This window comes from Porites lutea, chromosome 5, assembly GCF_958299795.1.
Source record: "Porites lutea chromosome 5, jaPorLute2.1, whole genome shotgun sequence".
In the NCBI taxonomy this organism is placed as follows: Eukaryota; Metazoa; Cnidaria; class Anthozoa; order Scleractinia; family Poritidae; genus Porites; species Porites lutea.
Window position 1 is genome coordinate 8,240,143 of NC_133205.1, and position 25,458 is coordinate 8,265,600.

Sequence of the window (25,458 nt, forward strand, 5' to 3'; positions counted from 1 at the left end):
TAACAAATTTAATTGTTAATGCACGCTGATGAAATTTGTTTTATAAGTTCTCTTCATAACTCTGCTGGAGTATTTTGTGTAGGTATTTGTGCATTTTGTGCAAGCATTTTTTCGGGTAGCTTGATTGATTTAGGTTTTTTTTTCAGTCAAAACAATCTGAAGATTTTTTTGGGTTATATCATTTAACTATTTCTGGAAATTTTCAAGGCTCGGAAACTTAGCATGGGATTTTTGCCCCCATTCGACCATCCCCGTTACTTGAAATCCGGAGTAACCCCCCACCAGCACCACTTGGGTAGATTTTGAGCTTCACGTTTGTACAGCTATACCACGCATCATTACATCTGAACGTAATTTCTCAGCTAAAATAGAAAGCATCGAGAAAGCACCAAATGAATGAAAACAAAAAAAGGCTGCCGCGAGCTACCCCCCGCGAATCTGGGCACACGACTATCGTGAAGCTGATAACCACAAACCGTGGTTTACCGTTTAAGGTCTCTATTGCACCTGAATCTCTACAAGTTCATAACCATTGGGTTGACCGGACTGGTTCAAATTTCCTGCATTACCACCGTTCCTGGTTTCTGCTGGTTTCTTTGCTTGATGTAGCTTCAGATATCCAAGCCACAAAGTTGAGAAAAACACCAAACCATTTTGAACTAACGTGGAAACAAGGCTCTCACTAAGGAACGACTGTGCAACTACTAACAGAACAATTATTAACAGTACAGATGCAACGCAACTTCCTAGAACAAGAAATAGCGACATAAAAAACGGAAACCAGTACTCACGTCGCCAGTCTCTACGTGCAGAACATCTTTCACACTGGCGGTCAATACATTCATGGGAAAGATAATATTCGTAAAAATCATAAAAAAAGAAAACGAGAATAGCAGAAACAGAAATGACAGCCACTAAAACTGAAATACCCCAAAATGGTTCTGTTATGACGCCCAGCAATATCCACAGCAAATGATGGCAAGCCATGAATATTGCTGGGTAAAGTGTGAAGAAGGAAATAACATTTCCGCTTGGGTCACTCTCATGGCCCTTAGTTAAGCTCAACTTGTATACATCAATATTATCGCTTTTATAGATACGCCAGAAACACCAAAGTGCCCTCCGAACAAGTACAAGCATCGCAGATGTGAAGAATGCCCACATGTAATAATCTTGCTCAAAAGAGGAACGACTCCAGGCGAAAAAAATCAAGGAAAGTCCGGTGATAAAAACAACTATAGATAACAACATTACAGCAGCTACTTGGCTGTCATTTTTCCTTTTTTCTGCTTCAACTGCTTTTCTGCTATTCTTCCATTCCCTTAGCTGCACTATAAGCCACTGCGAAGCAACTTGACTGAATACCAAACTTATGCAAAGAATACACCAGCACACTCCATGAAGCAGGTTCTTCCAATCAGGAAAAGGTGGAGCTTTCCCTCGACCCATGGTAACACACTCCACTGTGTTCAGACTTGGATCAGGAATATTTGGTGATATTGCTATGTCCTGTAACTACAAATCAAAGCAAGAACATCACTACTAAAACAAAACACTCTCTAAAAGTTGCCTAAAATCGCATAAAAAAACGACAAACCCAAAACGATGACAACTACTATACTACTGCTGCTTCTGCTGCTGTGGCTGCTCTTCCTCCTGCTGCACTGCTACACAACGTACTTCTGTTGCTACTGGGTACTACTGCTACTGCTGCTGCTGCTAATAATACCAGAAGCATGACCACTGATGCCCCTGCTTCTACTCTTCTAACTGTATTGCTGCCACTACTATTGCTGCTACTGCAGCAACTTCTGCTGTTGCTGCTACGTACACTTAATTCCCAGAACTCTCTGGTTCTCTCCAAATCAATCTCCTGGAGTGTGTGCGTGTTTGTGTGAGAGAGAGACCATCTCTCCCTTGCACTTTGGGGGACTAGTAGAGTCAAACACCGTTAATAGGGACAGAAAGTGTCTGTATTAATGGGGTGTTCTTATTATGCCGGTTGAATTTAGAGAAAATGTAAGGGCTTCCTTTCCCTGCGGACAAAGCAAACTGTCCATAATATAACAAGGTGTTCATATTAAGTGGTTTTCCGTAAAGTGGGGTTTGACTGTAGAAGAGAACCTTGGGAATGAGGTTGATGCTACTACTGCTGCTACTGACATTGGCACTGCTACCATTACTGCCACTGCTACCACTTATGGCAACACCCTGCCCAAAACCACCAGGAGTGCCAATACAGGGACTGGAAAAGCCCATAATAATTTGTACTTATAAAATCATATGTTATGGAGAAAAATAAACAATGAGCTCCACAGTTTTCCCACTACCCTCAAGATCCTTTTTTTCCCTAAAAACTAATAGGAATTTTATAAATATGATATTTAGAGAAATTTGAGAGATGTTTATGGCAAATTGCAAACATCAGATTCTAGTTGAGAATTTCACAAAACAGAAAATGACAAACTCAAAATGGCCGAAAACAATTGTCATAAACAAGACTATAATTAACATGAAACTACTAATTGTAATGTGGGGTAGAAATAATGAACAGAAAGCATGTAAAGCAGGTCATGTGATACAAATTCAATCTTTTGTCAGGACACCACCACTGGTTTCCTCGTGAAATTTCGTCTAAGGACCAACCAGAGAAGTTTCATACTGATGATGTGTCATTACCCAGATTTGGGTAGTGCTTCTGATTGGTTGTGCAAAGAAAATGACATCCATTGGTACACATAAAGAGGCTCAATATTCTATGTTCCCAGACAAAGAAAACCAGTGCTACTAATATTTTAGTTACCCTTTTGTTTTTTAAAGGCATCCACTGAGACAATTAAACTTATGATTTGAAAATGCATAATATTTTACATTATCATTCAAAGCAAATTTTCTTCCTTTTCATTGGCTGACAGCCCACCACATGACTTGCAAATAACTGCCTACAAGTAATGGCCTGTTTAAGCACAATAATGTCATCCAACTGCATTTGGCTGCAAATAATATTCTGCTCATGCACAAAAGAAACCATGCTTTTCTCCATTTTGCTATTGCTCTTGTGTAAAAATGGCAGCTTCCCGAAGATATTTATCAAAAAACAAACTTGGTCACTGAATGATGAAACAATATTATTGAACTAGGTTATCGCAAAATGTTGTGATTTTCAGTGTCTGGCAGACCTATTATTTGCCTCAGCCAAATAATAGTCCATAATTTTTACAGTTACAGGTGGAAATGAGGCTGCAGTTGATCTTGTTTTGATTATTGAACTTTCCTCCTTTATTATGTTAATCTAAGTTGATATTTTGCTAACTAGTGTTTTTAGCATAATTTTCATGACAAAAGAAAAGAGGTTTGTATCAAAACAAGGTCAACATCAGCCTCACATTCACTCAGAGGCTAGGGCACAAAGCTCATAACTGTAAAATGGTCTATTGATCTGCTCGCCACTAACGATATTTTGCTTAACCTCATCCAATAATTGTTAATTATGAACTGAAAAATTTGGAAGTGTAAGCTATATCTATATCAGCTATTTTTGAGAAGGCAAGTAAGCTAGACAGGGTTCAGGTGAGGGGAAAGACGTCTTATCACCATCTCCAGGAGAACACTTCAGGGAAATGCAGAAGAAAATCAGTTAAAACAAAAGGGGTAACCACTGCTTCCTTGATTGCACCTTAGTATGATCCTCCCACCCTTAATGATAATGATTATGATGTTTGTGATGATGATGATGATGATGATGATGATGATGATAATGATGGTGATGGTGATGAAAAGTTAACAATAATAATGAAATGTCTAAACGTCCTACCGTGGAAAGGAAGTAGATCATAGTGTCCGCAGAAAATCCCCTGCAGAACTCTGGCAATGTTAAGTGCAGATGTCTTTCTCGCCTGTTTGGATAAATAGCCCACAAAGAAAACACATTCATGGAAGTCAAGTTTATGTTTCCTCCACTGACATACAAACAGGATGCACTCCACGTGAACTGGTATGTCGTGATCTTCGTTTCTGTAGTTTCGCGGACATTTTCCCCTGTCTCTGAGATATTGTAAATACTACCGTTGATCGGAGATTGGGACGACCCGGCTAAATGAGTGAGATTGCCGCTGCCACGTAGGAACGTAACGGTGATCTTGATCAGCAAAGACGGCAAATCCACAGATGGATAAACAGCCTTAGAAATATTGTAGTAGTTATCATACGGCGGCTGTGATGAAATTAAATAGCGCTGTATATGCTCTTCCCGTTCCATGCATGTTGCAGACATCCCGTGTGATCCGGTCAACAACACCAGTAAAGCAACCTCTACCTGCAACAGACCCATTTTGGTTCGTGAATTTCAATATTTGTTCGAGTTCAGTCTATATGTCACGCTGGACTAGAGTTCGTGAGTTTTCAGGTGAATCGAGAGAGCCTGGGAAGAGTTGATTGTAGCGTGGGCTCATTGCCCATCCCACCCAGGGCGGCAATGGCTAGAAAAGGGGGGCTAGAAGAATGTTGGTGAACGAAGGATGTATAAATTGTGAGAATGCGATCAGACCTGGCAGTATAGTAACAGTAAACGTTGCTTGCAGGCCATTCAGTCACATTTATACAGCGCCTGAGCGCCTCAGATGGGCGGTCAGTCGTCGTCGGGGAATGTTGGCTTACGGAGCTGACAATACCTGCTGAAAACCTAGCGTCCTTAACCCTCCACCCGGGGGGGGGGGGTACTCCCATATATAGGCCATATAGGTACGTGCCGCGGAATAGGGTATGGTTTTTGAGGTTCTCGGTCCTTAAATAGGGTATCTTTTTTGACCATTTTGTTTCTGTGTCCCTGGTGTGGTCCTTAGATAGGGTAGCTTAATTGTACTATCTAATACTGGAGTATGAAAACGCCCGCCGGTTATGATTGCATATTATTCAACTAGGCTTATTCTAGTATTTTATGCTTGATGCTATACATCCAATGTTACAGAGAAGAAATAAAGTTTTCCTTTTCATGCTATTAATAATTTTGTTTTTTCCTTGAATAGGGTGTCATTTTTCGGCATTGGGCCTTAAAAAGGGTATCAGTTTTCGCTTTCTTAGTCCTTAAATAGGGTTAGGGTTCACGAACCTTCGCGGCACACCCCTATCCAAAATTCGCGGGAGTACCCCCCCCCCGGGACCCTCCATAACTTCGCCTTCTAATTCCTTCCAAGCAAGATGGCTAGGATTAGCGAGGGGCAGGGCTTTACCAGCAATGAATTTAAAAAGGCCATCTACGCCATCAGAGGGAATAATCGCCAGACAAAAGGAATGGCATGTGCGGTTGCTATTGAAGGACAAAAGGAAGGCTCTGTGCTATTAGTCACTGCAGACACTTTGAAACCGATCACGGGGTGTCAATTGCACCGCTTCTCACGCAAAAAGAAAAACTTCGAAGATTACCAACTCAAACCTTCAAGAATCACACAGCGTGGGCACTTTTCTGTAGGTCTGTGTGATGGGAAAGACAGCAGCTTTAAGATAAAGAGTCTCCATAAAAAGTGTTTGAGTGGTCAGCAACTCGAGAGGGACTTCCGGGTTTACACGATTTATCGAGATAAATGTATAGATCTGGAATTGAAATACAGCAAAAGTGGCTACAATCTTATTGACAAAAATTTACCTGATCTCACATTATGCGGATCCCCGATCATTGATGGAGATAACTCTGAAAAATATCTTGTGGGAGTTTTGAGGATAAACACTGGGGGCAAAGCTATTCCTTGTTTCCTGTCTGAGGGGGTATTAGGTGAGTAATGTTAATAATGAAGTTTGACATACCATATTTTACTTGATTAAAATGCTACCCTCAAATAAACGCTGGTCTTGATTAAATGCTGAGATCGAAACAAAATTACGAATACAGATAAACACCCCCCTTGACCTTCGAATAAACGCCACATCTAGTCAGAAGAATGCAGCATTGATTGGAGGATTTATAATGGTACTTGGGCTGAGTGGACTCCAATTCGGTCTGAAATCGTACAAAATTGGACGATCGCATAGCAGGAGTCTGTTTTGTTAATCACGAGTATGATTTCAGAACGAATTGGATGACATGAAGTTCTGTTACCATATTAATCATAACTATAACAAAATTTGTGATATTTTAGGCTTTTTTCTAATTAACACACAAGAAACTCCGTGAGTTTTTTTGCTAGCAGTGAAGCATATTGTCCATTACTTAGAAATAACATATCCTATTGTCCTATTACATTGTCCCATTAGTGCTGAAATCAGGACAGTTGATAGCCAATCAGATTTGAGAATTTTGTTATACTCGGAGTTATGATTATAAGAAAAACTTGATACAACTTGCCGAGGGTAATGTACACAATCCAGACAATTACAATTCTATCTCAGCACAAAAGGCAAGAGCAAGACATATAGGAACTTAAAACATATTTCTGTTTTACATACATGTAATATTTACAAATGGTTCATCGTAATTTCTGTATTCAAAATGTAGTGAATTATTCATTTCATTTTGAATACAGAAATTACAATATTTAAGATTGGATCCCTTTCTGATGACCCTAATTGATAGGGTCATCAGAAAGGGATCCAGTCTTAGATTAAATAGGGTAACAAAACGAATGGATTTTTTTCTCAGAGGAACAGACTTTGAATTAATTCAAATCATAGATGGCAAACTCCTCCCTAAAATGACTTTTTACAAATTTTCTTTGAATAAACAGGTGAGTCAGACAGGTCTGTTCATAGTAGAGCTGACTGCTTTGATTCTATTTTCTTGTGACCATCTCTCATTTGCATTCAATTACTCTAGTATTGATATTTTGGGTTGTCGCTTATAGAAGTCTAAACTGTAGTATTTTTAGATTATATATCAGTGTTTCCTGAGAATACAATAAATATTATGTATGAATGATCAGATTTACATGTACTTAGCATCAGGATTATATGATAAATAGCTATTCAACTTACTCATCATATACCCTACATGTACTTCTGGAAAATGTTTACTTGTTTTGTTAAAATATGACATTACTTCTTATAGAACAGCCTGCATTCACCACACATCCTAACAACCCTCCGACATTAATATTGAGGGAAGGGGTACGTACAACCTTCTCAAGTGATGCAAATGGCATTCCTGAACCAACATTTTCTTGGACCAAAGATGGATCTGCTGTAACTGCTGACAATGATAGAATCAGTTTATCAGCAGATAACAAAGAACTGTGTATAATAACTGTGAATAGGACAGACAGTGGAGAATACAGATGTGTGGCTGCCAACAGTGTGGGCACAGTTAAATCCAATGCTGCTACATTAACAGTACATTGTAAGAAAACTTTTACTCGATTTTTACTTAAAGCCAATTGAAAAATCCTGTAGCACTAAGTACACATTCTTTCAAATTCCTTTCACTGCTCCTTTCCTGGATTCTGTCAGTTACTCCATATAAGCGCTGCCTTTCCAGAAAAGTGCTTGTCAGGCGTTCCTCTAACTTGATTACCTCTCACTCTTCTTTTATTCAGAATTAAAAAAGTTGTAAAATGCTAGAAAACACAATATTATTTTGTATTTGTGTGTGTTTTTTTGCTAATCAAGGGAGCCCTGTCTACATGTATGTCCTTATTCAATATCTTTATATGAGAAGTGTCTACATATGTTACTTAAGTAAACCCAGTTTCTTGTGGTCTTGGACTGGTGTCCAGAGTACTGCTAAGGTCAACACTGATACTGTTAATCAATACATTGACTGTGATTATAGAACATCTCAGGATCACATTTACCTTTAGAAGACTTAGTTTCCTTTGTCAACATAATGTCAATAATTTCTTTTAGCTAAGATCTATTTTGTGCGTGTGTCTTAAGATTATTGAAGTACATCATTAACTTCAGTCCTAAGTTATTTTGTAAAGTAGATATTAAACTGAAAATGTACATCATTCTGATTAAGAGGGTGCATTTATTTATTAATTTCGTATGACAGATCAGCCTGAATTCACTGAACACCCACAGAGTCATACAAAGGTGCAAGGATCAAGTGTAACCTTTTCAAGTAATGCAAATGGTGTTCCTATACCAACATTTTCTTGGACCAAAGATGGATCTGCTGTAACTGCTGACAATGATAGAATCAGTTTATCAGCAGATAACAAAGAACTGTGCATAATAACTGTGAATAGGACAGACAGTGGAGAATACAGATGTGTGGCTGCCAACAGTGTGGGCACAGTTAAATCCAGTGCTGCTACATTAACAGTACATTGTAAGAAAACTTTTACTCGATTTTTACTTAAAGCCAATTGAAAAATCCTGTAGCACTAAGTACACATTCTTTCAAATTCCTTTCATTGCTCCTTTCCTGGATTCTATCAGTTACTCCATATAAGCGCTGCCTTTCCAGAAAAGTGCTTGTCAGGTGTTCCTCTAACTTGATTACCTCTCACTCTTCTTTTATTCAGAATTAAAAAAGTTGTAAAATGCTAGAAAACACAATATTATTTTGTATTTGTGTGTGTTTTTTTACTCATCAAGGGAGCCCTGTCTACATGTATCTCCTTTTTCAATATCTTTATATGAGAAGTGTCTACATATGTTACTTAAGTAAACCCAGTTTGTTGTGGTCTTGGACTAGTGTCCAGAGTACTGCTAAGGTCAACACTGATACTGTTAATCAATACATTGACTGTGATTATAGAACATCTCAGGATCACATTTACCTTTAGACAACATAATGTCAATAATTTCTTCTAGCTAAGGTCTATTTTGTGAGTGTGTCTTAAGATTATTGAAGTACATTATTAACTTCAGTCCTAAGTTATTTTGTAAAGTAGATATTAAACTGAAAATGTACATCATTCTGATTAAGAGGGTGCATTTATTTATTAATTGCGTATGACAGATCAGCCTGAATTCACTGAACACCCACAGAGTCATACAAAGGTGCAGGGAGCAAGTGTAACCTTTTCAAGTAATGCAAATGGTGTTCCTATACCAACATTTTCTTGGACCAAAGATGAATCTGCTGTAACTGCTGACAATAGAATCAGTTTATCAGCAGATCACAAAGAACTGAGCATTACAAATGTGAATAGGACAGACAGTGGAGAATACAGATGTGTGGCTACCAACAGTGTGGGCACAGTTAACTCCAATGCTGCTACTTTAACAGTAACTTGTAAGAAAACTTTTACTCACTTTTTACTCATAAACTCAATAATTTATTGTTGAAAAATCCTGTAGCACTAAGTAAACATCTTTTCAAATTCCCTGTAGTGTTCCTTTCCTGGATTATCTCAGTCACTCCATATGAGTGCTGCCTTTCAAAAAAAGGGCTTGTCAGGTGCCCCTCTAACTTGATTAATTTCTCACTGTTCTTTATTCAGAATTAAAAAAGTTGTACAAAGCTAGAAAACACAATATTATTTTGTATTTGTGGGTTTTTTGCTATCTTTATATGAGAAGCGTCTACATATGTTACTCAAGTAAACCCAGTTTCTTGTGGTCTAGGACTAGCATCTGGTGTACTGTTAAGGTAAACACCGATACTGTCAATCAATACATTGACTGTGATTATAGAAATCTCAGTATCACAACTAGTTTCCTTTGTCACATATAGCAATCAGTTACGTGCAGCTAAGTTTTGTTTTGTGAGTGTGTGAGTCTTCAGTTAAGATCATTGAAGTACATTAGATTTTAGATTTAGATTTTATTGTTTTTGCACTATTTACATATTGTTTACATTGGAATTTTAATTTGTTTATTACTTACGGAACAAATATGTCAGAAATAAAGATAACAAGAAATTAAGGAATTAAGATGTGCAAAGTGACCAAAGTAGCTAATGCTTCTGGGTTGGTCACTGCCATGTTAAGCTAGCTGGCATAGACAATAAGCGTAGTGAAAAACAATTATACAAAGAGAAAAGGTGGTAAAGTAACATTATATTGATGTGTATTAAACAAAAAACAAAAAGAAAACAAAGAATTTAAACAAAACAAAAAAACAACAACAAACTACAAATAACATCAGTTCTAAGTTATTTTGTAAAGTAGATATTAAACTGAAAATATACATCATTCTGATTAAGAGGGTGCATTTATTTATTAATTTCGTATGACAGATCAGCCTGAATTCACTGAACACCCACAGAGTCATACAAAGGTGCAAGGATCAAGTATAACCTTTTCAAGTAATGCAAATGGTGTTCCTATTCCAACATTTTCTTGGACCAAAGATGGATCTGCCGTGACTGCCAATGATAGAATCAGTTTATCAGCAGAAAACAAACATCTGACAATAACAAATGTAAATGGAAGAGACCGTGGGGAATATAGATGTGAGGCTCACAACATTGTAAACACAGTTAAATCCAATGCTGCTACGTTAACAATACAACGTAAGGATGTTTTATTCTGTTCAAAATCAGTTCAGCTAATAACCTGTGTACCACTTGCCTCGTTAGATAATTTCGGCTACTTTGTACAATCCAGCTGACAATCGCCCAAGGTCAGTTTGGTGGAACCAGTGAAAACTGGTATTACTGAAAAATTTTTAGCTTCGACCACAGCAAAATGATAGGATCAAACGGTTTTTTTGTGTAGCCGTCATCTTTGATTTTGACAGTAGAAGGGGACTGAGGAAAGCAGAAGGTGAGATGAACTGGGTGAGCATAAGATGAAAGAATGATGTGAGGGGTCATGAAGGTCATGTGAGGGCGGAAGGAAGAAAGCACCAGTCTTCCCCGGCCCACCCCCGCCCCCGCCCCCGCCTCCTGTTACTAGTGTTTGCGTAAGTTTGCGTCACTCCCCAAAAGAATTTTGAAACGTTTTTCTGATGTACCTTAGTTCGGTAATATGACCGAATACAATTTTACATGGTTTTACTTTCAAAAAGTAGGTGCAAACCAATTGTCAGCGAAAGTTGCCATAACTCCTTTTCAGAAGTTGCCCCAAGGATACATCAATAAGTTTTCTGAGTGAATAGATTCTTCGCCCCTTTTTTCTTTTGTTCTTTGAACTTTCTGCGTTTGAAAGCAATTACAAAGGAAGTGGTTTGAAGTACTTGTATTTACCTCAATAACAAAACAGTTTGGCCACTCTTAATCGAATTGAAAAACTCTGTTGCAAAACTTAAACAACGTTCCTCAAAAACGCCTGGGTCAGTGACTGACAGGACTACCTAATGTCATTTCAAATCTTGCCACCAGAGGTTTTCCTTCTTCCTCTTTCAGTTGGCTTTGCTGCTCGTTATCGCTACTTTTCGACTCAAGTTTGTTTGAGAAAATAAAAAGAGAATGAAAGCCTCTGGAATGAATTAGAAAGACTGGTGGGCAATAACAGAATATGCACATCATTTCAAATTGCTGCAACTGTCCTTTTTTGCAATCTTTTGAGTAGAGGTGTCCCGTCTACAAGTTGTTTCGCTGCATCATGAAGTTGATTCACTGCAAAGCATTTTTCGTTTCACTGCATTACGAAATAGATTCTCATCAGAATAAAGGCTGAGTCGTTTCAAGACACTCTGGCATTTTCAGAGTTCACTCTCCGTTCTATCTACTCGTAAAGCTTTTCCACTGCGAAGCCAAGTTAGTATTCCTCGCTTCACGTCAGGTTAGTTTCCGCTAGTTAGTTGAAACGAATCCAGCACAATAAGCTGTATCGACAAGTCCGACAAAAAAGGAAAATACTTCCAGAGAATGCAGCGAGAGTAGACTACTTTTGTCTGTTTCATTACTTTCATATTTTAGTTTATGGTACAATAGAATGAAGCTGTAGGACGGAAATACTGCATGCTCGGACTTGATAAACTTTAATGGCCACCAAGTTTAATATAAGTCATGGCTAATACAAACTTAAGCTTGTAAATCTATAGCAACAGCGCTAGAAACAAAAGTTTTTTTGAGAGTTTGATATGCAATGAAACGACTTGCAACGAAATGACTTATTAGTGACACGACCAACTTCATATGTGTCTTTCTTTACTTTCTAACAGCTTTTCTTGGACTTAATATTGATGTTAAAGAAATCACTTATGGCACTGAAAGCTGTCCTACTCCCAAGGAGGTTTTGAAAGCCATTGCTTGTAAATATGTTCATAGACAAGAGCCCTTTAATTTAGAAGAGTTCAGCGCTTTCGTGGACCATCTCGAAAGGATGCACCGTTTGTTGGTCGTTGATGCCCACGTTGACTGCTTGATTGTCACAGTGAGATGTAGTTCTCTACAGATCCTTGATGAACTGTGGGAAGACTATCGCACAGGTCATCTAAATGAAATGGCGCAGAAATATCTCGTGACTGAAGAGATTCTAAAGGAGTTTGGCCTAATCGAGCTGAAACTGATGACAACCATTGTGGAAGAGGAGTACAGGGCTTGTCGACAGTGTTTCTTGCCATGGCCAGGTTTGTATGATAGTTTTGAGAAAGTGCATCTTATTATAACAAAAAAAAAAGTTAACGTCTAATCTAGCAATAACAATTTATTTACACAGCCGTAGGTAATAGACCTCTATAGCTTGTATGTTTTGTTTTCCCAATGTAAGTCATGTGTTAATACTCTTGTGATCTTATTTCTTTTGAATTTCATCTTATTCACGTCCATATACACGCCATATAAGACATAAGGCGAATTTCTTTGATACCTACATCGGGAAAACAAAACATGCAAGTTAAAGAGGTCAATTAAATTAAAGTTGTATTTTCCTTACAGCCCCAATAAATTAATACGTAGATAGGTTAGGTAATAAAAACAATCATATACAATACAAAAATGCTTGAAAAAAATGATTCTTGTAAAATGTTTCCTCGCGCAGCCAATTTTTAAAAATTCGTCACGCGCGCAACGTGCATGTTAGCGGTTTGCAAACGCGGATGCCCCATACATATTTTTCTATACTTATTTTAGGCAATTATGTAGTGAGCAAACTATAGGAACCAATTGACAGCGGGTGGACCGCTTTGCCAAGTTGGCTAGGTTGTATGTGAAGATGACTTTTGGCCCGACTTGCCAATTTTTTTGCGAAGTTTTTTTAACATAAACCATAACCTCTCAGGGCTCAAAATAATTTCAGACTGTGATTGGACATGATGACTACCCAAAGAAATTTTTGCCCGGTCAAGTCTCGTTTCGGACCGGCCAAAATATTGGAAAAGATAACTAATCCTTGTGAAATCTCCTATTAGTAACCGTGATTGTATTTTTACAAAGAGGCTAAAATGTGAGATTTACAGGTGAAAATTTGGCTGTTTTTTTTTTTTTTTTTTTAACAATGACAGTGTATGCCCTGATTGGTCAAATTATATGAACCTTGACGTCTTCTCCCTCCCCGAGTTCCTTGTTGCTGCATCTTTAAAAGTTATTTATCCTCACAGAAATACGCTCGGCTTTGTTGAGTATCATTATGACTTTTATTTTGGAGTGGTTTCTACGAAATAGCCGTTAGTCTTCGCTTTTCTCCTAAATTTTATTCAAGAAATTTTGGGTTACCAGATCCGGGTGACTGGAAGAGTTGGGGGAGGGAGATGAATTCCGTGTTACTTATTTTTTCTTTTTTGAGCAATTATCGGTGCTTTTCACTTATAATAACGTGTCAGTAAAAATTTGTACTGATGTTTAGAGATGCTCAGGCCCAGTCTGAACTTTTTTCAGTTCTTTACCATTAAGACAGTTTCCAGAAAAGAGCTACTAGATGTCATATTTTCCCATTCACTGGGTGTCCCTGATTGTTTTGTTGTTGTTGGAAAGTGTTTAACGAATATGTTTGAACGCTTTTTTCTGCCTTTCTTGTGAGCAAACGGTTTTAAAGTTATATCAGATCGCTGGATAAACACGTCTTGGTTTATGAAAGCTGATGACATCAAATTAAACCACTGTTGCTCAAACTGATTTCTTATAGTATTTTTCCGAGTTTTTAGCATCGGCCCGCTGAGCGAGGAAAGCTCAAATTTCTGAAAAGTACTACTTGTATTTTTTGGCCTCAAAAATTTTCTTTTAAATTGCCCATAGTTTTGAAAACAGGTTTTGAAAGAAGAGATAACGCTCTTTAACGTGGTATAAAACTCTTTAGTGAAATCGAGGTACCAGTCGACGATTTTGGGCTTTGAAATTTGCCATTTTTTTATCGAACGAAAACGTTCAAAATATTGAAAATAATGAAAAATCTCCAAAATATTACATTTTCGTTCAAACTCAGTAAATCAACCCATAAAATGTATATAATTATGTACTTTTCTGAATAAGTTATTTGTCGTTCGCATTACAATTGATGTGATTTTTAAAACGATTTTTTCGTGACACGCCGCGAAACCAATAACCCCCCGTACGTCTAAAATAATTATCGGATCGAAGTAAAAATTACATTTATGTTAATAGCTTACCTAGTGCTACTTTGTGAATTTTTTTGAGAATTTTCGATTTTTCACTTTTGTAGATCTCTGGCCGATATTTACTGACATCAGCTCTTAAGTTTGAGATGTGTGGACATCGTTTTAGAAGTGACATATTGTGAATAATCTTTTGATTGATATCCGGCCCTACGATGAACGTTTCTTTGGTTTTAGGCGATTAATTAATTGGGCATTGACATCCGCGTGGGCTCGCTTTGCAAAGTTGGCTCGCTGTTTTGTGGAGGTGAATTTCAGCCTGGTATTACATGCATGAGGCGAGCTAGCGTGGGACAAGCTAAGTTTTGACGCAAAGGTTTTAACATGGGACCCAAGCCCCTGTATTTAGGCTCTATAAGTGACACAATCCTAGATGTCTCTTTTGTCTTTCGTTTTAGTTGCTGATGCTGGCAATGATAGACTATCTATCCTAGTAAGCTCCTCCCCTTCCCTTTTAAGTGTGTTTCCAAAGTTATTTATCCTTACGCAAACACGCCTAGCCACTGCTTTATTATCATTATGACATCGATTCTGCAAATGATCCCCTGGCTTTTATCTATATAGAATTGTATCATTTGTTTTAGTCAATAATTTTAGTGTAACCTGGAGATGAACTCTGTCTTGTTTGTTTTTCTTCTTTGAGCAATCATTATTGCTTTGCATCCATAATAACGTGTCTGTAAACAATGAATCTGTACGGAGTTGCAGAGTTCTTAGGGCCAGTCTGACAGTTTGGTAGTTTCTTCACCATTCAGGAAGTTTTCAAAGCAGAACGACTGGATACCATATTTTCCCTTTCATTGGTGTCTCTGATTGTTTTGTTTGTTGGACGGCGTATGATGAAGATGTTTTCCGCGTTTTTTGTCAAAAAAGAATTTTGTATACCAGTATCTTGATTTAAAGTGTGGTGTTTAGGGAATAACCTCTGTGAGAAATACGCTTTTACTTTTATTCGGCACTCGAGAAGCACGCTTTGATTATTTTCAACAGAAGCATATAGTTACCGTGAAGCGTCAAAATTCCGCTTATTTGTTTAGAACTATGCTGGGGTCTTTTAGCCGTCCAATCAGAAACAAGGAAATTTTCTTGCTCAAATATGGAATCAGGGAATTGAAGGCATCTTTGTTTATAAAATAGCTAATATCGGAATTTTACAGTCCTTAACATTTCTCCAGGTAATTCCATAACTTGATATTGAGCGCTGAGCCGTTTACATCAATTTTATATAAAACAATCAAGAGTTATATGCTTCTGATTTTAAGCTCTTCGCAAATGTACACGCAAGTCAAAACAACTATTGGGTAGCTAGAAACACGATTATGTACGGTGCAACAAAGCATCGAGTTTTGGGTCGGGTCTGAAATAGGGTAGGAAAAATCAAATGTTGTGGTTTGAAATAGCTTTCAAGTTGCAAGAAGCATGCTGCACAATCGGTAAATGGTAATCTCGTAAATTTTGCGCGATTGGACCTGCCATGGAAAATTCGACATCAAGATTCTAAAGTTTTGTGTTTGGCAAATAACCTCTATGAGATTAAAAACATTCTGTTTGTTAGAATTCAAATATATTGCAGACAAATTTCAAACCTTGCATTGGTTTTGAAAAGGGTGGGGGAGATGAATTCTTTCGTAATTTACTTTTCTTCTTTGACCAATCATCGGTGCTTTCTATCTGTAATACCATTGCAGTAAACAATCTATACGGATTTGCGAAATTTTTCAAGACCTGTTTGAACTTTTCTGCGCTTTCGCTACTATTCAGACCGTTGGCAGAAAAGAATAAATTATACCAAATTTCCCCATTTATTAGGTGCCTTTCAGTGCTTTTTTTGTTGGAAACCTTTTGATAGAAATGTATCACAAGAGGGACAGTCTGGATATTAAATGTGTTCATGTTTCTTTGAAAATTCTGGATCCAGGAATACAAGACGTTGCTTCTCTAAGACCTTCCTCGAAAGGAGAGGATACGCAGGATAAGGATGTGAAGGGTAAAATAGGTAGGTACAGCCACACCCGGTGAGTGTTTTATTTTGTCGTATTTCTTCGTCGTACCCATAACAACTCGTCAAAGATGTTGAAATCTTAGATCAAACGATAGCAGACTATAAGCAGTTATATCAGTGATCAAAGGTAACTCGGATTCCCTTTCGTACTGAATATTTCACTCTGATTAGTTTTTTTACATTTTAAGTTTGAGATGTGTCGGCTTCGTTTTAGAAGTGACATATTGTGAATAGTCATTTCATTGATATCCGGTCCTACGATGAACATTTCTTATAGGCAATTAATTAAGTGGGCATTGACAGCCGGGTTGGCCCGCTTTTCCAAGTTGGCTCGGTGTTTTAGGAAGGTCAATTTCAGTCCGGTATTACATGAGGCGAGCTAGCCTGGGACAAGCTATGTTTTGGCGCAAAGTTTTAACATGGGACTCAACCACCTGTATTTAGGCTCTATTAGTGACGCAATCCTAGATATCTCTATAGTCTTTTTGTTTTGACTATCGATCCCATAAGCTTCCCTTTTAAGTGCATTTCCAAAGTTATTTATCCTTACGCAAACACGCCTAGCCACTGCTTAATTATTATGAGTTTGATTTGGAAATGATTACTAAATAGCCATGTTAAGCTGACTTTATACTAAAGAGAATTGTATCATTGGTTTTACTCAATGACTTAAGTGCAACCTGGAGATGAGCTCCGTCTTCTTTGTTTTTCTCCTTTGAGCAATTATTGGTGCTTTGCATCCATGATAACATGTCTGTAAACAATGAATCAGAAGGGATTTGCAGAGTTCTTAGGGCCAGTCTAACAGTTTGGTAGTTACTTTGAACACCATTCAGGCAGTTTTCAGAACAGAACGACTGGATACCATATTTTCCCTTTCACTGGTGTGATGAACATGTTTTCCGCGTTTTTTGTCAAAAAAGAATTTTGTATACCAGTATCTTGATTTAAAGTGTGGTGAATAGGGAATAACCTCTGTGAGAAATAGGCTTTTACTTTTATTCAGCACTCGAGAAGCATGCTTTGATTAATTTCAACAGAAGCTTATAATTACCCTGAAGCGTCCAAATTCCGCTTATTTGTTTAGAACCATACACCGTATTCACAAATGGCGGACACGCGGGTAAAAACTGGTGCCTAGTCATGAAAGCGAGGCGTTGGAGGATAAACAAAAATTGCAAATGAAGACTTTCAGTGAACTTGCCGAGTGTTTAGCACGGATTCCACCTAAAATAACTTTGTACGGACTTCTTTTTAAATACAATTACGTGGGATGTCTTCTGCTTTTAATGTTTAGTAGTGATTTGCTGTTTGCAATCAAAAGCTTATATCTTCAAGGAAACAGGATGATTTTGTAGGTTTCCGAAGAATCAGAAGCTCGAAAAGTGGACGATCGCCGGAGAAAAGCGGCAAACATGTTGGCCCAAACTTCACATTGAAACCGAGTACGAAAGCCAGCTCACTGCAATTCGGTGAAACAGTAATATAAACAAATCTTGGTGGCAAGAAATAAAGAAATAAGCGACAGATATATGGCCTACTTGTCAACGCAAGAGACGTCTGCCGTTGAACTGAAACACAGTGAGTTCAAGTCGAGATGGGAAAATGGAAGACAGGAAAGAAGCGGTGAGTGAGGTTTCGATGAAGTTATGTTTGGTTTTTGTTTGGCAGGACGTTATTCTCTGGTCTTTATCGATGAAGGACATCAATTAGAACTATTTTTTTAGTATAAATGCAGGAGCGATCGAGTGGAGTACGTTCAAAATTTCAACATGTTACTCGGCAGACTAAGTAAGCCGGCCACATATCATTTCAGCGAGTAATTTCGTATTCCTTATCTTTGGCTGTTAAGACTTTTCACTTAATGTTTCATAATATTTTAAAGTTGAAGAATACATAAATAAATAAAATGATGGTCTTCTTAAACGGATCCAGACTCGAATTTAATTATTCGAAACAGAAGCTTGCCGTGTTCATTCCTGACACAAACATTGCCTTAAAAGTTTAACCTAGTAAAATGGTAAGCTCTATACTACTTTTTTACCAAGACCTCTCTGAGATAATGCCCTAAAGGAGACCAGGCAAATAGCAAGCCATAAGATTCGCACAGTACAGCTTCTAATTTTAATAAAATTATTTTTAATTATTTCGCAATGACAAAGAAATCATGAGATTTTTATTAAGCTCTGCCAACGTACCTCAGTAACAATTCACTCCAAAGCGACGGAATTAATATGATCCAAAGGAAGTTGTAAATGCAGAAATACATTTATACATAGATATGTATAAAATGAGACTGACATGAATAAATGAGCCTTGTGAATGAACCTTTCACCCGCTCTCGACTTGACCTGTTTTGTGTAATGGCGGATGTCTCTTCCGTTAACAAGTAGGCCATATATCCGTCGCTTATTTCTCTTTTTCTCGCCACCAATATCTGTTTTTATTTCCGTTTTACAGAATTGCAGTGATCTGGCTTTCGTACTAGGTTTCAATGTGAAGTTTGGGCCAACATTTTGCCGCTTTTCTCCAGCCATAGCCCACTTGTCAAGCTTCTGGTGCTTCGGAAACCTACAAAATCATCCTGTTTCCTTGAAGATATACGCGTCCCTTTTGATTGCAAACAGCAAATCACTACTAAACATTAAAGGCAGAAGACATCCCACGTAATTGTATTTAAAAAGAAGTCCGTACAAAGTTATTTTAGGTGGAATCCGCCCTTAACACTCTGCAAGTTCACTGAAAGTCTTCATTTGCAATTTTTGTTTATCCTCCAACGCCTCGCTTTCATGACTAGGCGCCAGTTTTTTCCCGCGTGTCCGCCATTTGTGAATACGGTGTATGCTGGGACTATAGATATCTCTATAGTCTTTTGTTTTTGTTTTTAGTGCTGATGCTGACAATGATAGACTATCGATCCCATAAGTTCCTCCCCTTCCCTTTTAAGTGCGTTTCCAAAGGTATTAAATATACTTACGCAAACACACCTAGCCACTGCTTAATTATTATGAGTTTGATTTGGAAATGATTACCTAATAGCCATGTTAAGCTGACTTTATATCGGAGCTCCGGCGCGCGAAGCGTGCCAGCGGAGCGCCATGGGTAAGAAAATTTGATAAACCATCCATCCGAGAAAATTTGGTTATGATGTAGCGAAAGATGTAGCGTACCCCCGTACACTCTTTGCGGGGGAGGGAAGGGAATCAGGTGTCAGCCCGTCCGGGGGAGGAGTATGTTATAAATCTCGCGATGCATTTGTGCAACCCGCCTTTTTCTTGGCGGGAAATCGCGCAAGAAGTGGCGTGGCTGTCGTCGCGTTCAAAAACATGTTTACTTCAACTCCTTCATTGCATAAGGATTTTGTGACCGTAGTGCTCAGTTTCTAGTAAACTGTTTCGAAAAAAATGTTATGGCAACAAACAATAGCGGATTGAATTCAAACTGTTTGCTTGTAAGTGAAGAGCGACGGGAAAGAGAAAGAAGAGAAAGGCATAGGATTCAAGTGGAAAATTTATGCAGCATCTGCGACTTGTTCACTGATAGCTGAAGCTGACATAGTTTTGAGTCATCTTGTGATGTTTTTACCTGTCTCTTTGTACTGAAATACAGCAGCTATAACATTCTTTTTTTATTCTTGGCTGGCTTGTTGACTGGGTTGTGGTTGAGAAATGCGCCACACGACAAAAAGAAATCGGGAATCATCGTTTTCAAAAATAAGCTACTCTTAGTAAGCGTACTTCGCCTTGCTGGACTATGCGAAAAGTCTTAAGCGATTCTGGCCTTACTTGATGGGTTTCCGTGCTAAATCTCGACCGGTAAGCTTGAGTAATTTTATTGCATTTTATGTGTTTTCTTTTTTCACGTTTATGCCGTCATTTTACGCACATTTGTAAGATTTGAAGCAATTTATCTGACCTAGTAAAGAACTTAAGTCCTTAGACATTTTCTGACCGCGACTAGAAGAAAAAGTTCTGAAAAATAGTTAAGTTATCCTATTGTTTGTAAAAAGAAAACTTTGAGCGATATTCTTGCCTGGAGTTCATCTTGCAAAATAGCAAACACGGCGAAGGCGGCTTAAAACTTAAGGCTTAAATCTGCAAGGTTTTATTCGTGACTCAGGATTTTCAGAGACACTTTACTCTCAAAACACGTCTTCGGGAATAAAAATTGTTGACCTTTAAATGTTTCTTTGTATTATATTTCTTGCCTTGATTGTTTGTCAAGATCTCGTTCTTACATGATCGCTTTGCCAGTTGTTGTTTTCAGTCGTCCGTGAACACCGCATGCAAGAGTACTTAAAATGCCGCGTGTATCAATTGAATATGGCATTTAGGAAGTTAAATGCAAACGAAAATGATTCTGAGACCTCTTCTTCATTACTAGCGTTTATTCAAATACTCGACAGCTCTCATTGTAAGTTTTGGCGCTTGGCAAAATAGTCCTTGTGACTGTTTTCGACGCCATCTTGACGAGTAGGCAAACGTGTGAGAAATTACAGTGTTTTTATGAGAATCTAATGTCAAATAATTTCCGTAAAACGGCCGTTCTGAACAAAATATCAATTGTAAACTAAAGCTCCAAAGCAAAGGATTGTCCTAAAAAAAAATTGGGGGCGTACCTGTCCTGAAATTTCTCCAGAGGCTTGCTTTAGATTTTCCATATATTTGTCTGTAATTTTCCCGGGACTTTCTTGCAGACAAATGTATAGAAAATTTTAAAAAGTGGTTCTAGGTCTTCTAGTGCATGTAACGCCCTCAAATTTTTTCACGAGAATCTTTAGGAGTAGAGTTTGTTAAACATTTGTTAAATTTTAAAGAGTTCTCGTTTCTTCTACCGACAGACTCGTAGCTTTTCGAGCCCGAGTTCGCTTTTTTAAAGAAAAGGTTCTAAGTTGTTGTAACGTTTATAATTTGTAGTCTATGAACTGTATCGCATATGTTTCAGTAATTGAACCCCTAAGCACTTGTGAGCAATTCATAGACAAGAAGAAAACAATGGTAACTTATGGTAACTTTTTTTATCAGATACTGTTATGCATAAGTATATTCAACTGAGCTGAATTTAACTGGGCCCGATGGAAGGAAAACAAAATAAACTTGCGGTGAACACAAAAGTCGGCCAGCTTTTTCTTTTAGGTCTTTTCTTGAGACATTATTTTGTTGACTCTAACATCCGTAATCTGTAAATTGCCTACCATAGAGTATCGTGCATAAAAAAGATTTTTTCCCTTTATATTGTTTTCATACCAGTCGTTTACACTCAGTTACCTCGAACCCCAAATCATTTTCCCCTGCCGCGACATTGGACCCGCGACCGCGACTTTGGACCCGCGACCCGCGACCATTAGTCAAACTCTCTAAAATGCAGACTTTTCTCGCTTAAAAAAGTCAGCTTACGCGAAAAAAATTTGACACACCGTCTTTGTAACGATTTTCAAAGTTTCAGCCGACGAAGGAATGGGTAAATAAAGTAAACTTGTCGAGTTTTGAACTCGAAAACTTTTTCAAATTCGTGCTTGCATAATTAGCGCGCGAAAAGCAAAGCATCTTGACGCCACAACCATGTTTACATACTCTCATGTAAACACTCCTCTCGGCCAATCAGAGCGCGCGTACTATCTTAGTTATTTTATAATTATTAGGTGTACAAATGAGACTATTAACCCGATGTAAGATTTTAGATGTTGCTTCATTTTTGAACTGTTTGCAAATTATTTTTTCTCTTAAGTCACCCAGCCCCACCCTTAAACGTCATATGGCTCACCCCAGTTCACCGATTTGTGGATTACAAGTTTATTGTTTGATTTAAATTATAAATTAGTTACTAGAGCTACGCTTTTAGCGCTGGCTTAATCTATATTAAGTAATTAAAGTAATGGCTTTCTTGGAAAGTCACGCAAGATTGATTTCATTTTTTTTTCTTATTCGCAAACCGGAGCGTGCATTTTGATCACGTACCTCATCGATACAAGTTAGAATTTTTCAAATGAAATCGGCAGGGCAGGTTTTCTTTGGATAGCTAGGAAACATAGTCATAACTAGAAAGGCTATTGATCACTGGTATATTTTGTAGTTTTAGGCGTTAAAATGGAAAACATATGCACACGCTTGCTGAATAAAAGTTGGAATAACTACAATGTCAGCCAAATTCCCCACGTAGAGGGGATCTATGTTATAGGGACCACCCATCCCAGCACAGAGGTAGTGTATGTTGGTAGAAGTAAAGATATTCATCGGAGGATACTAGAGCACAAATGGCAAGACTTGGCCATAGACAGGTTCGTAAAGAGGAATTTCAAAGAAAATGGTGGAGTTCATTTGCGTGTAAAATGGATTGAGGAACAAGATCAGAAGAGAAAAGAAAGTGATTTTATCTCCGGCGTAGCCAGTGAATTGGGGTACTGGCCAAGATACAATCTCAAGGGCTGAATCAGGTTCCGTTATTACTGAACTGACATATCATGTCTGCAAAAACTGAATGTTCTAAGACAGGAAAATAGCTTGTACTGTAGAGTAACAGTCATCGCGATACTATTTTCAGTAGTGAATCCATAAAGCCATTATAAAGGTTAACGCAAAAAGCTGCGTGAATGAAATGCGTTAGAAGGTGTAAAATATAATTCTTAAAAGCCTTTGCTTCAGTTTGCGATGCAAGATTGAATAAACTGTTTAAAATCTTGCTCATTGGCTTAGTTGTTGTTTTCTTTTTAGATAAATCACAAATTCAAACAAACTGAAAGAAAACTAAACCTACGATTTTCTTTCACCGGATGAAAGAGACAGCTTTAACATTTGTTTTGTCTCGACCTGACGTATCACGCCTGACGTCTCGTTGAAATAGCCTGTACGACCTGTACATGCTGATGAGTTTCTTAGTGAATTTGCAAACTTTCTTTGTTCCCCTCATTTACGGAGAACTAAAATCAACAGAAAGAGTGCTTTGGCAGATAAATGCGACGGGCACAAGCAAGGCCAAATTCGTATAGTATTCTGAACTTACAGTCATTGATATAAGCAATTTATTTATTCATTCATTTATTTTTCTATGTGCACGTGCTGCTTATTTCTTTATGTCAAAATTTTCCGCAGTTTCGGTCTAAATGTATAAATGGAACGCTTCTGTCTAGGAGGAAACTTTCCGGAAAAAGTGGTTGGCCGGTCCACCTTCACAGGTATGACCAGTCCCATTTGTGTAGGTAATAGCATGATTTGTAGTCGTGATATTTGGTGTAAATACCACGAGTGATATTTCGAAATTGTTTTACGTCGTTTCACGAGCCGTCAGGCGAGTGAAATTTGAGACAATTTTGAAATATCACGAGTGGTATTTATGCCAAATATCACGTACAAATCATGCTATCAAAGCTGCATTGGTTTATAGCGGAGCTCCACGCGCGCGCTCGCGCGTGGGCAGAGCCCCATAGCTAAGTAAATCTACCCATCCCAGAAAATTTGGTAATCACGTGACCGTACACCGACCGACGACCGTCCGTCCGCACCACAGGAAAACCACTGTTTACTCTCACACTTTTAGCTAGTTTGGGAGCCCAAGAGAAAACTAATTGCACATCAATGTTGTGATTAATTGACAGCTGTCAAAACAGGGCATCCACTGACCAGTATCTCCTGACCGTACCGCGGGCTCAAGTGTGGACCCATCGAGGTCGAATATTTTTTTGAAGTTATCCGCTGACAAATTACCAGTTTCAAATGATCGCAGGCTCTATGGCCCCGCATTATTAGGATTTTGTTTTCAAACTGGCTGGCCTCGGAAGCGAAAATTTAACCGGTTTTTTTTTAAAGTACAGGCGGGGAAGACCTTATCTTACCATGGTCACGCGTTGGTCACGCTCTACGTCCAATTTTTATACTCTGATTGGTCAAAATTTGACAGGTGAGTTCATGCGGACAAATTATGCAGCATCTTGAAAGTTGTTTACTTTGACAGCTGAAGCTGACAGAGTTTTTTGTCAACTTGTGATGTTTTTAACTGTCTTTTTCCTCTGGATGTACAAAATAAAATACAGCTGCTATCAAGAGTCTTCTGTTATTCATGGCTGGTTTGTTTACTGGGTTTTTTGGTTGACAAATGCGTCGCTTGTCAAAATTTGGTAATTCGTTTTTGGATGGCATCGTTTTCGTTTTTCACCTTGCTTAATGCGTAAGAGGGTTTAAAAGTCTCAAGCAATTGTGGCCTTCCTTGATAGCTTTCAGGAACTGAATCTCGAATGGTAAGCCTGAGTAATTATTGTATTTGATGTTTGTTTTTGTTATATCTTATTTCATGAAGTCTTGCACAGTTCACGCTGACAGTTTATGCGGCAAGTTTATGCACGTTTATAGGATTTGAGTCAATGATCTGACCTAGTATCAGGTTTGATAAAAGCTTACAGAACTTTAAAAAGCCTTCAGATATATTTGCTCACCACAAATAGAAAGAAAACGTTCCGAAGAATATTTACTTATAAATTTGGCTGTAGAAAGAAAACTTTGAGCGATTTTCTTGCTTCGAGGAGTTCACCTTCGAAAACAGTAAACACCGCGCAGGGAAGCCGGCTTAAGCTGTACGCTTAAAGACTCAGGATTTTTAGAGACACTTGCCTTCGTGAATGAAAATTGTTGTCTCTGTAAATGTTTCACCGAATTATATTTCTTTTTTGATGGTTAGTAGTCTCTCTTGCAATTTTAATGGCTTGGCCGTGCCGTTTGTTTTCATCGTTCATGAACATCGCTTGCAGGAGTACTCAAAAATGTCGCGCGTATCAAACGCTTTATAAGATTACACATCGTTATGACTGAAACCATTAAATAACAAAAAGTAATAATAATAAATTCGCTATTATGTTGAAGCGTAGCTCTATTAAAGTTCATTCAAACACTCGACCACACTGACAGCTCGCACTTAGAAACGAGAACCAGCTGGCCGTATGAGTGATTTTGGAAATTTTTGAACGGTTTCGCTTCTGGGAGGGAAGCGAAAGGGACCGCGAACGACCTCGGACGTCTGAGAATCAGGCTATTGTGAAGGCGGCTTTTGAACTTTAGAGTTCGCATGTTTGTGAAAAGCGCAGTAAATATAGCTTA

At 38.1% G+C, this 25,458-nt stretch overlaps 2 protein-coding genes across 2 annotated transcripts; one reads left to right on the top strand and one right to left on the bottom strand.

The window, feature by feature from the left end:
- Positions 1-380: 380 nt before the first annotated feature.
- On the bottom strand, positions 381-4,323 carry LOC140937125 (uncharacterized). The gene is made up of 2 exons (XM_073386656.1): positions 3,815-4,323; positions 381-1,515 (listed from the first exon to the last, which is right to left on the bottom strand). Exons 1-2 carry the CDS (start codon positions 4,271-4,273, stop codon positions 499-501), a joined length of 1,476 nt encoding a protein of 491 aa, XP_073242757.1. The 5' UTR covers positions 4,274-4,323; the 3' UTR covers positions 381-498.
- Positions 4,324-5,163: 840 nt separating this feature from the next.
- LOC140937849 (uncharacterized) lies at positions 5,164-22,803 on the top strand. The gene is made up of 8 exons (XM_073387422.1): positions 5,164-5,767; positions 7,037-7,324; positions 7,979-8,257; positions 8,894-9,169; positions 10,115-10,390; positions 11,986-12,393; positions 16,223-16,369; positions 22,448-22,803. Exons 1-8 carry the CDS (start codon positions 5,197-5,199, stop codon positions 22,801-22,803), a joined length of 2,601 nt encoding a protein of 866 aa, XP_073243523.1. The 5' UTR covers positions 5,164-5,196.
- The last annotated feature ends 2,655 nt before the right edge of the window (positions 22,804-25,458 follow it).

Coding starts and splice junctions, on each gene's coding strand:
- LOC140937125 (XM_073386656.1), bottom strand. CDS start 4,273: ATGTCTGCAACATGCATGGAACGGGAAGAGCATATACAGCGCTATTTA. Junction 1,516..3,814: donor TGATCTACTTCCTTTCCACG/GTAGGACGTTTA, acceptor TTTGATTTGTAG/TTACAGGACATAGCAATATC.
- LOC140937849 (XM_073387422.1), top strand. CDS start 5,197: ATGGCTAGGATTAGCGAGGGGCAGGGCTTTACCAGCAATGAATTTAAA. Junction 9,170..10,114: donor TGCTACTTTAACAGTAACTT/GTAAGAAAACTT, acceptor TTCGTATGACAG/ATCAGCCTGAATTCACTGAA. Junction 10,391..11,985: donor TGCTACGTTAACAATACAAC/GTAAGGATGTTT, acceptor ACTTTCTAACAG/CTTTTCTTGGACTTAATATT.